This window comes from Solanum lycopersicum, chromosome 2 (genome assembly GCF_036512215.1).
Source record: "Solanum lycopersicum chromosome 2, SLM_r2.1".
NCBI classification, from domain to species: Eukaryota; Viridiplantae; Streptophyta; class Magnoliopsida; order Solanales; family Solanaceae; genus Solanum; species Solanum lycopersicum.
This window is the reverse complement of record NC_090801.1, coordinates 57347597-57362751: the sequence shown is the minus strand read 5'-3', so window position 1 is coordinate 57362751 and position 15155 is coordinate 57347597. Positions and strand designations below refer to the sequence as shown.

Genomic DNA, 15155 nt, shown 5'->3' with positions numbered 1-15155 from the left:
ACTGACTGTTTTTTTTTACGTAAAAATATTAATGTCAAATTAACATCATATATTGTGAAGCAAAACCAAGTCGTATGATACATCATATATTGTACTACTATATTAATGTTCTTGTCTATATAACTTGCTTTTTCGTTTACCTTATCCCTTTCGTTTTCGTTTTAATTTACGTGATTGTAATTAAACTATTGAAGATGACATTTTTAAAAGAAATTTATAATCTAAAATGAGAGATATGTATATTTGTTTTGTTTTTCTATTTGATTTTTGGATCTGACATTGGAGGCCCAACTTAATTTTGATTACGCACTGGGGACATATTTGGAAAGACCAATTAATTAAATCCGAAGAGCACACAATTATGATCCATTTGAAGATGACACTTTCCAATATAATTTTCTTCATACACAGGACTCAAATTGATCATTGGATTCGTTGATCAAGTTTCTATGGAATTTAAAGAAAGAATTTAAGAAAATTCGGACATAATTACTTTATATAAAACACCACATTAGTTATGTTATTGCTTTGGGTGATTAGTAATTAAAAGAACACTTTTTTTTCTTATAAGGAGTGATAATATTTTCAAGGAATGTATCAAAAACTAAAACTAATAGTTTTCCAACGCTATTATTGATTGGGGCCAAACATAATTAATTTTTTTAAAGAAAAGTCTAAGTCTCAAGTCCACTGATGTCTATTTTATGATCTTAAATAAACTAATAGGGTTCATTGTTCAAGTAATAATAATAATACTAGTCAATTTTATTTAATTTTTTTTCTACCCTTTTTAATTATTATTAATAATTTTTCGAGACATAAATCATTTTTGTTTTCTAGTGCACTCAATTTCCAATCAGAGAATTACCACAAATCTTGGTTTGTGTTATTAATAAAAGGAACTAAGCTATATGTATTAATTAAAAATTTATTTCTTTTGTTATGATGCATAATCAATCAAAAAAAGTTATTATGAAAAGTTTTATTATTGTTATACTTGAAACAAAGAGCAACAGATTATAGTTTAGGACTACTTACGTTATGTGAGGCATAAAGCTTCCAGGAAGTGTTCAAAATACGTGTAATAGGCTATACAGATACTACTTTGGAAAACATCCACGAGTACTGATATGAATAAGGTAGGGTGAAGTAAGTGTTAGTATATAGTCATTGAGAAAGAGTGAGAGGCCCAAAACCTAATGTAATTAGGCAATGGATACAGTGAAATCAATCATCTGGTACAATCTTGATGCCCATCGACAATGTAGTAGAATGAAATCTTATACTGATATGTCAGACCAAAAGTTTTCTTATTCAAAACAAGATAAAAATCATGCTGAAGCCTCATTGCCTCCTTGACTTCATTGTCTAAGTACAGTAATCATCTGGGAAATATTCATGAATGGGAGAAGTTGAATTCAAATTTCATTGGTAATATTGTTGCTGTTAGATATGGGAGGAGTAGCTTCTGATGGCCCTGCGGTAGAATAGCTTTCAGATGGAGAAGGCTGAGAGAGTGCAGCCATGGCCTTAGTCAATGCAATCTCGTCTGTTGAACGCCGGACTGTTGAAGATGTGGTCTTGATTTTAGTTTTTCCTTCAATAACTTTCACTACCTCAGACGTGGTTGGCCTGAGAGTTGGTGATGGATTAGTGCACATCATCGCTAATTCCAGAATGGTTTTAGCTTCTGTCCAAGAATAATCTGTTCCAAGTTTTGGATCAACTAGATCCATCAAATTTCCCTGCTCTTGCAACACGTAAGCCTGACATCGATCAAATTAGAAAAGTCATTCAACTAAAAAGACAATGGCAACTGTTTATTAGGCATGTGCATCAGTGAATGAAATTGAAAACTTCTCTTCTGAAGCCTTACCGAATCAAGAAGGTAAACTGTCTGATCACTTGGCCTGCAACTAGTACTGTTTCTCCCGCTCACAATTTCAAGCGTAACAACCCCAAAGCTGTAAATGTCTGCTTTTGGTGTTAAGTAGCCGCGCATTGCATATTCTGGTGCCATATATCCCCTATAAAAATGAGAGAAGAAATACACTTATCTGAAAGAAAAAGCTTTAAGGTAAACAGGATGGAGAAGGATTAGCAGGATTATCAAATTACAATGTTCCAGCAATTCGTGTGATGACATGAGTATGTTCCCCTTCATTAAGCTTTGCGTATCCAAAATCAGTTATTTTTGCATTCAAGTCCTTGTCCAAGAGTATGTTTGTGGGCTTAATATCCCTGTGGATAATCTTCAATTTGGACTCTTCGTGCAAAAAAGTTAATCCTTTGGCTATCCCGAGGATAATTTTGACCCTTGTCGGCCAATTTAGTCTTGATTTAATCTCCTCATCTGGACCTGAAAAAGCAATGTAATTATGTCATTAACTACTTCAGATTTTCTTGTCAAAACATATGATCCTTGCTATCATTACCGAATAATGCATGTTCAAGAGAATTATTCTCCATGTATTCATAAATGAGTAGGAGCTCATTGTCTTCTGCACAGCATCCCATTAACTTCACAAGATTTGGATGTTGCAGAGCTGAAATCGTGCCAATTTCATTTACAAACTCACGTATTCCTTGCTTTGATTTTCCTGATAGCTGTTTAACTGCAATTGTAGTCCCATCAGGGAGAACGCCCTGTATTGATGAGAGACACCCCTATTATTTAGAATTGGCAACATGATAACTATGTAAGCAGGGACAGATAAAGTATATAAAATCCCTTCAGGAAAAAAAGCGCCAAGGACGTATCTATATGCTTATATATGCAGCAGCTCAATCCAGGGTCATGGGAATGATATAATGAATAAACAGAATACTAAAAGTCCAACAAAAACTAACCTTATAAACAGGTCCAAAACCTCCTTCACCTAATTTGTTCACAACATTGAAGTTCTGAGTAGCATCTTTTATTTGACGAAAGGTGTAAACTCCTCCCGGGAACAATTCTGTTGTTTTTAGTTCTGTTAGCATTTCACAAAAGAAGCAAACATAATTTTATTTTAGTGAGTTATACAAATTTATATTAAAATAAGAACCGAAACAAACCAAACTCCATATGTAATTGTGTCTAACCTTCCTTAGATGATCTTTTTCCGCCAAGATAACCCAATTTCCTTAGTAAAAGCAGAAGTAGAGCAAGAAAAGACAGTGATGATACTGCTATCACAGCCTTAAGTGCAGGAGACAGTTGGTGTTTTGGTGGTGGTTGTACTACTACCATCAAAGTATTGTTGTCTTAGAAAGGACACTGAAGAATATGAATGACAATACACCATATATATAAAATATACCTTTGATTACAGAAATAGCTGAAATTAGGGGACCATTGCTCTCCGGATACGAGCCATAACCAGACCAGTACAAGTGAATTTCAAGATGAGATGTTATAGAAGTATTATATTCCACAATTTTATCCCCGTCAGCATTTATTTCTGCTGTTTCTATATTGTAGTTCTTCCGTACATTCTTCCTCTGCAATGACAGCATTTCAAAGAACTACAAAGATGATACCATTACAATTCTATTTGGTATAACACAAGTCGTTCTCCATGAAAAATATTTTTCTCGAAAAAATGGTTTATGGTGTTTAGTTGTAGTGGAAAATATATTCCCTCTCTGTTTAAAAAAGAATGACCTAGTTTGACATAGAACGGAGTATAAGAAAAGAAAGAAGACTTTTTCAATTTTGTGGTTGTAAATTAAAGTTATGTCAAATGTATCTAAATTAAGAAAATGAGTTGCATAATTCCTAGATAATATATCATCGTACCTGGATATCAATATCAAAAACTCGTGTATGTGTGATGGGATAGACTTGTTTGTTACTTGAGCCTATGTCATAAAACTTTAGTTTGACTGTGTAGTTTCCACTGGAGAAACAAAATCCATAGTACTTGAGAGAGATGGGGGCTACACGGGCTGTTTCAACCAGAACTGCTGCAGTAGTGGAAAGATCACATGTATCCTTGATTATTGATGATTCTGGTCGCTTATTCACAAACTTGGTAAGACCCATGCTACTATAACCCCAACCTCCTTTTTCATCACGAGAAAACGTTGATGAACCATTGGGGTTCTCATCAGCATAGTAGTGATGGCCTTTTACAGTAACTTCCTTGCCGCCACAGTTGATATACAATTCATCATCTGTATGACAGAAAAGTACTGTCATTCCTTTTAATTGAGATAACTTTTGATACGAGATACTTGTGTTTATATATATACTAGTTTCTAATGTTATTCCTTACTCATTATTCTACAATAATAATATTGATTTTACCATTTAAATTTTGGTAAATAAGCAGAAGCCAAGATACATTACGAATACTACAGCTTGGTAAAAAATGACTTACATTTTAGATTATTAGGGCAATAATGGTCACATGTATCTTTTGTGTACGGCCTACATATATAAACATACTATCAGAATGCAACACTAGTCTGTAGGAAGAAAAGAAAAGATACAAAACAGAAATGAAGTTTGCACTCACAAATTACTTGAGCAGCCCGGAAAAGTGTTCCTGAAATCAAATGGAAAGGCCATATACTGTTTTGTAAGGCTAGCTAAAAGAAAATACTATGTAACATCTAAAGTAGAGAACAAGTGTAGTGAATTTTACACGTCCGGATCATCAGATGCAGCATTGAACTCTGAGTTTGTAATATTAAACAAGTTTTCAGAAACATCCCTGCAAAACAATTCATGGCAAAAATAAGCTCTCTTTCCAGTGTTGCTTGAAAGACAAATGACAAAGATCACAAGCAATATGTAGCGGTGGACAGAATTATATCTACCATATTCGACCCCCACAAAAAGTTCTTTTACTTGAACAAGACATACTACAAATTGAGACAAACGGGGGACCATTGTGAATAAGAAGTGTTAAAGAAACATGTGTATGAGTCTCTTTATGTTTTCTTTTATTTTGAAAAGTTAATCTCTAAGGGTTCGTTTGATTGGTCTCATATAGGTAATGATAATCTTCGATGAGGGAATCTATTTAATAGGTTTATGAAATTGAAGGAAGTTTCAAAAGCCATTTTACTTCATTTGTTGACATTCAAAATTGGCATGGCACCAACATACTCTTTATGAATATTTCCACTTACACGTATCGATGTGGTTTTACGTTCTTCCTCTTAGTTAGCCATCCTGGCAATGATCCATTAAGCTTGTTCTCCCTGAGGAATCTGCAGCAATTTGACAATGTTAAAGGCGTAAAACTAGAAAATCAGCTATTCCCCCCACCTGTTAGGCCAAGCTTCGAATATTGAGAAAAATGGAAATAATAAGCTATTACTAACAACATAAAACAATGGAATGGGAGAACATGATTTATGCAGTTGGATCAGTTAAACCAACGTCCACGATTGGAGTGAAGAAAATTCAATGTATCAAGTGCTGTACAATAGATGGTACAAAATTATGGTAAATACTCTAATTACCTGTTCTGCATATGTTACATAATACTGCACAAAAGCTGAATAAAAACTCTCTCCCAATGGTCTTCTTCTAACGGTTTAAGCGTGTTTTATTGCACCGCCTTCACCGGGCATTCAGCCCAAGGACTCCCCAACGGAGAATTGACAGCTGGAAGAGCCTATTGTTGGCCTATTAATAAAGGTTCTTACTCCACAGATCTTACTGGAAACGCTAGCTCAAGCAATCTCACTATAGGGAAAAAGTAGCTTCAAAAACAAAAGCTGATGGGAAGCAAGACAGTACTCGAGGGGGAACAGCAACAAAGGAAATGCTCGACAAGTGGAGCATGAGGTTGGTTATTCACATTTATGGTCGGAAATTCTGAGGTGGTTTGGTCTAATGTGACTATATATGTTGAGGACGGTAAAGGATGCCTTATTCAGTTGGGCTTTTAGAAGAAGAAAGACAAGATACAAAATTTATATTGAACAGAAAGAGAGAGAACTTTCTATGTGCATCATATATAGTAAGTAACATCATAAATAGCAAGTAAATCACATACACACTCGAAAACACAACACTCATGCAAAGAAGAGATGGAAAACGCACATAGATGTTAAAGATGTGCTAATGGAATTTGGCAGTTGTCCAGATAACTCGTTGAAGCTCAAGTCCCTATATCAGAGAAAAGAGAAAGATGTAATCATTCAATCATGTCTTTATCTACAAGTTACATAAAAAAATGTACATTTTCGTGTGTCTGGTCTAAAGAAAAATGTTTAGAGTGTGGACTAAAATAAGGCAGTCTTTCACTAAATGATCAAGATGCAACTTCTACATTTACAACATGATACGGTTGCCACACAGAAAAAGAGAAACACAGACACCAAAGATCGATCAAGGGAAATGAAGTTGGTTAGAAGAAAATTGACAGATATATCATCTTACAGGTACTGTAGTTCTTTAAGCTCCCAAATATATCCCGGAATGGGACCACGAAGTGAACATTTCCTCAATATCCTGGAATCACCGTAATTCATGAGTAGTATATTTTCACATGACATTGAGAAACATTTGTTTAATTCAAAAGGAGTCAAAGGATATCAAGCCTACAAGTATTCCAACGAAGTCATACGCGATAGATCGGGAAAATCATATGCACCTCCTCTTGTGACTACATTACTGAGTGATCTAGGCATATATAAGATTATAAAATTGGGAGAAAATATCAGCCAAAAATTTCAAAATGTTTCACACTACAAATTACGATCTTCAAAACAAAAATCTTACAGGTAACCGAGACTTCTCAATGATGAGATTTCCTTTGGCCAGGAGCCTTCAAAATTATTTCCTAACAGATCCCTACAAAGAAAAGAAGTTAAATTGATATCTAAATTAAACTAGTCTTATTATAATATTGCTTTCACATAATTGGGCTTACAACGTCTCGAGTTGCGTCCAGTTGGCTATAAATGTTGGAAACTTACCAGATAAGTTATTCCCTTGAGCCCCACTACAGCATAAAAATAAGAAGAGAAAACATAAAGCGATCGAGGGTGGTTGCAATTGACAAGTTGATTATCCAAAGAAAATCAGAGTCAACATGCACTTACAAGTATTCTAAGTTCACCAACTTCATGAAGCTTGGAGGCAATTCACCAACAAAATAATTGGCGCGTAGGTCCCTGAAATCATTTGACAATTCGATATGCAATATTGCAGTTTTCGTTTCTTTTCTTCTTACATACAGTTCAGATCATAAGTATTTCTGCCATATGATAGTCATGTTCAACCGATAACTCCATGAACAAGTTGTGTAATCAGCTCAAAACTGCTGTTATGGACTGTATTTCAGATTTTGTTAGTTTAATCCTTATTTAACAAATATCAGAGATTTGTCCTAGAACTAGATGTGTTGACACAAGTCAATATTGACTGACAGCATTCTCTGTAAACGAAAATGCATCGCCGAATTTCTCTTCTTCTTTTTTTCACACACTAAACAAACCCCAAAATATCAACTTTACCTGAAAAACTATCCAAACCATAGTATCTAAATATGTTATGTTTAGGTTGAAGAATCAGAAAACGAAGGGGAAAAATGAATCTCATGAGAATTATTACTATTGCTGGTTGTTGTTTGGTGTCTATATCAGAGATTGAGCATCAATATGTGAAATTAATCGACTAAAATTCTTCAAACTGTTCTACTTACAGTTCCTCTAGCTGAGTAAGATTCCCAAGCTGCTGTGGGATGGAACCTGAGAGTTGATTAGCGTCCACATATCTACATTAAATAAATGAAAGTATACATCATGATTTGAGGAAACAATTTCATGATATATAAAATCATCGATTTGATCAAATAGCGAATTACTCACAGAACTTGTAAGTTGTTCATCTGAAATGGCAACAAGTCTCCAGTGAAGCAGTTTTCATAAAGCTCTCTGTACAAGTACAACACTTTATTTGGTAAGAAAAAAAGATCCAAACAAGTAGATGCAAGAGGATATAGTAAACCACTCACAGGGCCTCTAGCGATGTTAGGTTGAGAAATGATTTAGGGACTGATCCATTTAGCTTGTTGTCGGCTAAATTCCTGAAGCACCACCATCCATGCCAAGTTAGAGCAATTGAAATACTACTACCTACATTGCAATTTTACAATAAGAGGCTCTCCTTCCAAATAACCACTCATGCCCTTTGACTATCGTATACGCAAACCTTACCTGCATTATATTGTTTGTTTTACATAAACCATCACATGTGATCGATGCCACAAATAATACAACACATGCATTGAAGACCCATAAATTAATTTTGAGTGTGCACAAGTAGGCACTTAAATTATATAAAGTTAAAGAGTGAGTTTTTGATCAAATTCAAACGACCATAACTCCTAGATCAGAATGATTTTGACGTAGTTCCAGATATGGTTGAAAAGCTCGTACAATAATCTTTCTAATGCCGTTGAGTTTGTGGGATTCCGAGTTCGGATGAGCGAGTTATGTCTTTCAGAAGTTGGATTAAGGAAAGCCCAATCAGGAGTTGGGAAGGGCAAATTTGTATTTTCCTTACCTAATTAAGTTAATTCGTTTTTAGGAATTAATTGGGGTAAAACCACACCTTTGTTCAGTTTAGAAATAGAATTCACGCTAGGGCTTGGAGAAGAGAGGAAAGAAAAGAAAACAGGAGAGAAATCAAAAATCGCTAAGAACACTCAAGCTTTGCGAGTAAAATTCTTCGGTGGTGATCCTTAAAAAGGTATGTAAGATCACGTAGTGTTGGGTTAGTTCACCCACACGTCGATGTTGTTTTAGTTTATCGAATTTAAGTTGTTTGAATGTTAAGAAAGTGAGTTCTTGAAGAACATTGTTGAAAATTTGTTGGATTCTTGATAATTGTGTTGATTGAAGTTCCTTGTGGATTTAATTTGTGTTTCCAGGATTAATTTTGGGTTGAATCTATTGTATATTGATAGTACTGATGATCTTAAGTGTTTGGGAAAAGGACCATGAAAGTTTAGAGGGTTTGAGAAAAGTCGAAGATTTTCTTGGCAAGGGCTAAGGTGTCGGGCTTGCCAAAGCACCACAAAAGTTCCTCTAAACTTTGGCCTCTGGTGCGTCGCACCAGCTATAGTGCCATAGAAAGTTCTCTGAATTTTGAGGGTAGGCGCCCTATGCCTCTTAGAGTGGCAAAGACGCTAGTTCTCTCCATTCTTCTCCCCATCTTTCCAAACGAGTTCCTTAATAATGTACTTATGTTTCTTGGTCGATTCAAACACTCTAAGGTACATCTAAACACCATGAAATCATCCATAAACATGAGATTATGAACCTTAAATCCATAATCCAATTCAAGGAAAGTTAAGATCAAAGACAAAGAAGTTAAGAGTCATATAATAGTTAAGAAGCAAGTCAAAGCAAAGTTCTTAAAAGTTTTCAGGAGTCTTTAGCAATGTTTTAACTTTATTATTAAGACTGAAGTTTCAAGTTAAGTAGTTGAGTTCATTCTCAAAAAGTTATAAGGGAACTAAGTATTCCCTAAGAATTTATAAATGTTTTCACACATTCGACGCTAGAAAGGAAACATCGATTTCAAGAAGAGCTTTTGAGCTAATTGTTGAGTAATTATCTCAATCCAAAGAAAGAGTTGTTTTAAAAACACAGGAGTTAAGTATAATTTTTAGAGTAGTATTGAGCACCGGTATGGGGATGCGAGTTCATAATTAACTCAAGTCTCCATGAAACATGTAGTCATAATGGATATTAATGGGTCATACTTTTTAGATGATCACTATAATGTAAGCTAGTGGATCCACTAAGTTAAGTAGTTCTATGTGATGGCAAAGTATAAAACAATGTTGGCAGTGTGGGCAAGACGTTGTATCACCACTTAGGCTCATACTGGTAGTTATCTGTTAGAGAATCTCTCACATAAACTATATTATTGTATCTTAAAAGTAAAGTTGAGTTTGTTATTGCATTTTTTTTTAACGAATTAAGTTGTTTACACTGTTTTACAAGCATTATATATATTGCACGTGTCTTATTGTTTTATGTTAAGTTATTCATGAGTTGAGCAGAGTTAAGGTACGTGTTCCTTCTTACTATTTTCAAGCTTAAGTTGTTTGTAGCATTTCAACTTGCTTACTCGTACATTAAATGTACTGATGTCAGTTGGCCTGCATCGTCTTATGATGTAGATGCAGGTAACTAGGATTGGTATTCAGTGTACCATTGATCCAGTAAGAGCTCAAAGTCAGTTAGTGAGTCTCCTTACATTCTGGAGGACATCTTTTATCGCTTGATTTTCATTTTTAGTTGTTAGGATGATTGAGGTCCTCTCCCAACATCCCTCTTTGTTTTAGAGGTTTCATAGACAGATAGTATAGTCTTTTAGTCTTATTCATTTCGGTTGTAAATGTTTAGTACATGAGTTATCATTTAGGCTAAGTATTACATTCAAGTTATTTCATGTGTTATCTATTGTGTTTTAGTCTTCCGTGAATAAGTAAGTCAAGTCAAGGGTCCGCTAGATGCCAGCAACGGTCTTTGAGTGTCGGTCACGCTCAGGATGTAGGCTCAAGGCGTGACATATATGTAGGACACAAAATTGCAATGTCGAGTGTCATGGTTGTGTCTATTTGTTTAATTTTATACAAGTTTAAGTGTCTACTTGTACACACCCAAAGTTAAATGTCATAGTTACCAACTGACTTCAAGTTTAGGGTCATGTTTATGTATTATGCCTTTTAGGATTAGCAAACATAAAAATCATATTTGTATGTTATAGTTATAGTTATAGTTTGCATAATTGCGCTTCATAACAAGTTTTATGTTTCTATGAAGCTTTTGATTTTTATAATTCGCTGGATACATTCTATTTATATACAAATTCTTCAGATTTCTCCAAATTCAATTATACAATTGGACAATTTGTATATAAACAGTTTCAGCTTTTCTATGTGTATATGTATACAGTCATGTTCGTCTTTAATTATGATAATTGTGTTTGTATATTAGATGTTATTTGTATATGAGTAGATGTTTCTTTAGGCTTGTCCATTGTATATGTACATATGGCTGTAATTTGTATATGTACGTATTTTTCTATAAGTTTATATGTAAAATCTATATGCAAATAAGAAATATTGTAATTTGTATGAGTACATATTTTTTTGTGCTTTTTAGTTGTATATGTATGCATGTGTAATATGCATATAAATAAAAATTTGTGTTAGTTGAATATGTATATGTTTGTGAAAATTCATGAAAAAATTAAAAATATTATGCATAATACAAAAAAAAATAGTTGATTTCAACATGTTTTTTTATTTAATAGCACATTGGGAAGGAAATGGCGATAATTCAAAAATAATGTTGGTGAAAGGAAACTAATTTGGGTGAAAGAATTTAGGAGAATTTGTGTAAATAAGAAGATAAAAGAATCGAAAATTCAACATCCAAAAATAATATGGGTGAGAGAAAACTAATCTGGGTGAGAGATTTTAGGAGAAAATTGTGTAAATGGGATAGAAAATAATTGTTTTGGTTTGTATATATCTTTATACAAATAAGCAACAAGAACTCAGTAACAACAACAAAAGCAGTAGACCGTCATTTTCTTGTCCTTTAAGGAACAACCGAACACGTAATTCGATTGAGTAGAAAATGTCGCTCGGAGAAATTGCTATAGCAAATTGTATGACACAGTGCTAAACTTTAGCTATAGCATTTCATATCAATTAAATGTTTGTTATTTCATACAATCTTCCAATAAAATTTCCTTTTAGACGTGAGTTGTGACAATCTACTAATCATAATTTATAAAATACATATAATATAGGATTTATTGATTTTTTATTACACATTTTAAATTTTAATATTATATGTCATTTTTTTACGAAACAAGCATAATATATTTTAAAATAGTCTTAATATATTACATACATAATTCACTTTAAATGCATATCGCAGATTCATTATAATATTATTATATATTGCTATAAATGATAATAAATTAAAAATATTATTAAAATTAATAATTATTAATTAAAAGGTACTCATCCAAATAATTTATATATAACGGCAAGATTATATCTCAATTGTGCATTTGTGTAACAAAAATTATTAAATGGAAGAAGCAAAACTAAACTTACAACAATTGTAAAGACTCCATCTGAAAAGGTGGCACCTTCCCACTCAAGGAGTTATCAGAAAGATCTCTGTAAATCCACATCATTATTTTTGGTAAGAGAAGACACTGTACAGACTATTATGATTATAATTACAATTAGTAGAATTAAGATGGTGTTAATCATTTAATATGAAAAAGGACAAATTAAATGATCATGAGCACGGACGAAGCTACAATTTTTAATAAGGGGTTCAAAATTTGAAGAACTAAACATACAAACTAATCGATCGGGGTTCAATATTTACTTTGTATATAAAAAATAATTTTAATCATGTATAAATAATAACAGTTTCCGCCGAAGGTGGTTCGAATGAACCCCTAATAGAAGGCTGGATCCGCCCCTGATAATGAGGAGCTTTTCAATCTTCCCCAGTCCAACTGGATCAAATAATATATAAATATAGACATAATATATAAATATATCATTTTATTTGGCTTTAATCATCATTTATATCTTTTATATTGTGCAACTAACCACTTAAACTTATATAAAATTGAACAAGTAGACATATATGTCTTACGTGACATATTACATGCAGAACGCTATGTAGGATGTGAGTTGCCACATAAAATGTCATGTAGAATATATATTGTTTAATTTCATATAAGTTTAAGTATCTACTTATACACACTAAAAGTTAAAAGACATAAATATCAACTAAAGTCGAATTTAATGACATAATTATATATTACGTCTAAGATATATATAATAACTCACATTTGAGTAATGAATTGTAGGTTGATAATTGATATAGGAATTTCTCCTCGAAGATGATTTCCGCTTAAATCCCTGACAATTATGAAACGAGTTGAAGCAATTGGGTATACATTTCTCTTGCTCTTCTTATAATATATAATAACATATAGTATTATTATTATTATTTTTGTAGCAAGAGACACAAATGGGTTATAGTTTCAAAAAGGCAAAAATATTATACCTTAATTATTGATATTAAAACCTAACATATTTTTGTACTTGCATGTTGCCTAGGTTTAGGACTAAAATGCTAAAATTTGCATACAATAAGGACTATATATGTTGATTACATAATATATATGGAGTAAAATGGTCATTTTTTCATACATTAAGGACCATTTCCACTATATATTAAGGATTAAAATAGCTAGTCCAACTCTCACAGATTCAAGATCATTTTGATCATATCTCGATTATCATCACAATTTTAATTCAAAAATAACGTAACTTAAAATATGCAAGAATTTATGGATATTTAAATTTAACAAGCGTTCCTTGCATTTGAATTTATAATGATCTAAACTCATAAATCCTTTGATCTAACACACAAGCAAATATTTCAACACATAAATTATTATTTTTTAAATTTTGAACTTATAAATATATGTCTACATTAATTAGTAATCCTTATTATCAATATCTGATGTATAATTAAACCACTAATTAATTGGCTTGTTAAATCAAACTATGATAGTATAATGCTCCATCTGTCCTTATTTACTGATTCATTTTTTATTTGACACATCTATTAATAAAATGGTAATTGACCTATTAATTAATAGAATTTCAAAATCTATTTATTCAGGTTCTACATTATTCAAAAACATTAACTGTCTAAATATGAAGATATATGATAGGTAAAAAAGATATTATTATTTTTTATTTGTCAAAATTGAAATGGTAGAAAGTATAATTAAGATGAAAAGCAGGTTGAAGAGAAATAGATAAACATTATTTCTCACAATATTGTTAAACGAGAAATATTTCCGACTTCTTGAGGTATTCTCCCGTATAAATGCTGCCCTGATAAATGTCTGCAAATTTTTTAAATATTGTGTTAACAATTTTAATTGACAAGAAGGAATTAATTTATTCAAAAATAATAATTAAAAAATCCTTAATATTAATTAATCATTTTCCAAATCTGAACATTAATAATAGTATAGTTATATTATGATAAAAATATAAGAGAAGACGTACAATTCTGTAACATGACAAAATGTTTTGTTACAGTTGCCACATATAATAGTTCTGTTATCCCATAGTGGATATGATGCATTCCAGAACTTCTTTTGCCCCTTTGCAAGTTTAAGTAAAGCGTTCACTGCCCTAACTGTCAAATAAAACTAATTTGATTAGGGTCGTTAAATAATACAATGGGTATATAATTAAACGTGCTTCGATTTAAATATATATAGACTTTACCTTCTATCTCTGGAACGCCTCCGTTTGCCAGCAAATTACACGACGATACGACACTAATATTGGTTGCTAAAAGAAGCAATAGCACTAATTTGTACAACTTATCGATTGAAACCATATCTATCTCTTCTTTACTCATGCAACTTCTATATTTTAATATATGCATATATATATAATAATAATAATAACTAATGATTAAAAGGAATAAAGTAAAAAAAAAAAAAAAACTTTGATTTGATTGACCCTCAACTAAACACGTGTGTGTATATATATACACAGTAGCCTAGCTACATTGATCCATCCAATGGCAATCACTCAAATATTCTCGTAAAAAAATTAAAATGTATGCATCAAAATAATTTTTTAAAGATATATATAATAAAATATTAAATATTCGTAATAAATTTTATAGCTTTATCAGTGTATATATACTTTAATTTGTGCTTTTACAGCTTTTTGAAAGAAAAAAAAAATTCTTTTAGCTCGTTATGTAATCACTTTAATCGACAAGATATTTACAAGGTGTATAGTATATATTCGAAGTCATTTTTTCCTTTGCATGAGTTTGATGGGTGTGGGTTAAAGGAGTAATTTTGGATGAATCCTAATTCATTTAGCATCAATCAACTTTTATTTAATTTATTCCACCTTATCTGATAAGGTGTGTGGACTCTTCTATCATTGATGAGTAGTGATGCTTTTTTTTTTCTCAAAAAAATATTTGACTATTTAGATGAAGGAACCGATTGAATAAGTTCAAGTTTGAAATACAATTTTTATTTATAGTGAATAAAATATTTTAATCATTAATTTTTTAAAAGAATGATAATTCTTTTTTATCAA

The 15155-nt window shown here is 32.1% G+C and overlaps 1 protein-coding gene across 16 annotated transcripts; it reads right to left on the bottom strand.

Annotated features, from left to right (window-relative positions):
- Window positions 1-1140: 1140 nt before the first annotated feature.
- LOC101254163 (probable LRR receptor-like serine/threonine-protein kinase At1g53430) lies at window positions 1141-14547 on the bottom strand. Of its 16 annotated transcripts, none has more exons than XM_010318566.4 (26): window positions 14316-14547; window positions 14091-14223; window positions 13853-13924; window positions 12852-12923; window positions 12096-12161; window positions 7962-8033; window positions 7816-7881; window positions 7650-7721; window positions 7048-7119; window positions 6876-6947; window positions 6725-6796; window positions 6548-6625; window positions 6383-6454; window positions 6044-6109; window positions 5122-5202; window positions 4632-4700; window positions 4503-4532; window positions 4365-4414; window positions 3782-4158; window positions 3303-3507; window positions 3085-3225; window positions 2851-2972; window positions 2436-2646; window positions 2119-2359; window positions 1877-2027; window positions 1141-1766 (listed from the first exon to the last, which is right to left on the bottom strand). In XM_010318566.4, exons 1-26 carry the CDS (start codon window positions 14476-14478, stop codon window positions 1419-1421), a joined length of 3174 nt encoding a protein of 1057 aa, XP_010316868.2. In that variant the 5' UTR covers window positions 14479-14547; the 3' UTR covers window positions 1141-1418. The 16 variants fall into 16 exon arrangements, with proteins under 16 accessions (XP_010316868.2, XP_010316869.2, XP_010316871.2 ...); XM_010318567.4 differs by having other exon boundaries at window positions 3085-3222; XM_010318569.4 differs by having other exon boundaries at window positions 3303-3483.
- Between the last annotated feature and the right edge of the window lie 608 nt (window positions 14548-15155).

Coding starts and splice junctions, on each gene's coding strand:
- LOC101254163 (XM_010318566.4), bottom strand. CDS start 14,478: ATGCATATATTAAAATATAGAAGTTGCATGAGTAAAGAAGAGATAGAT. Junction 13,925..14,090: donor TTTTGTCATGTTACAGAATT/GTACGTCTTCTC, acceptor AAAAATTTGCAG/ACATTTATCAGGGCAGCATT. Junction 2,647..2,850: donor GTTTTGGACCTGTTTATAAG/GTTAGTTTTTGT, acceptor TCATCAATACAG/GGCGTTCTCCCTGATGGGAC.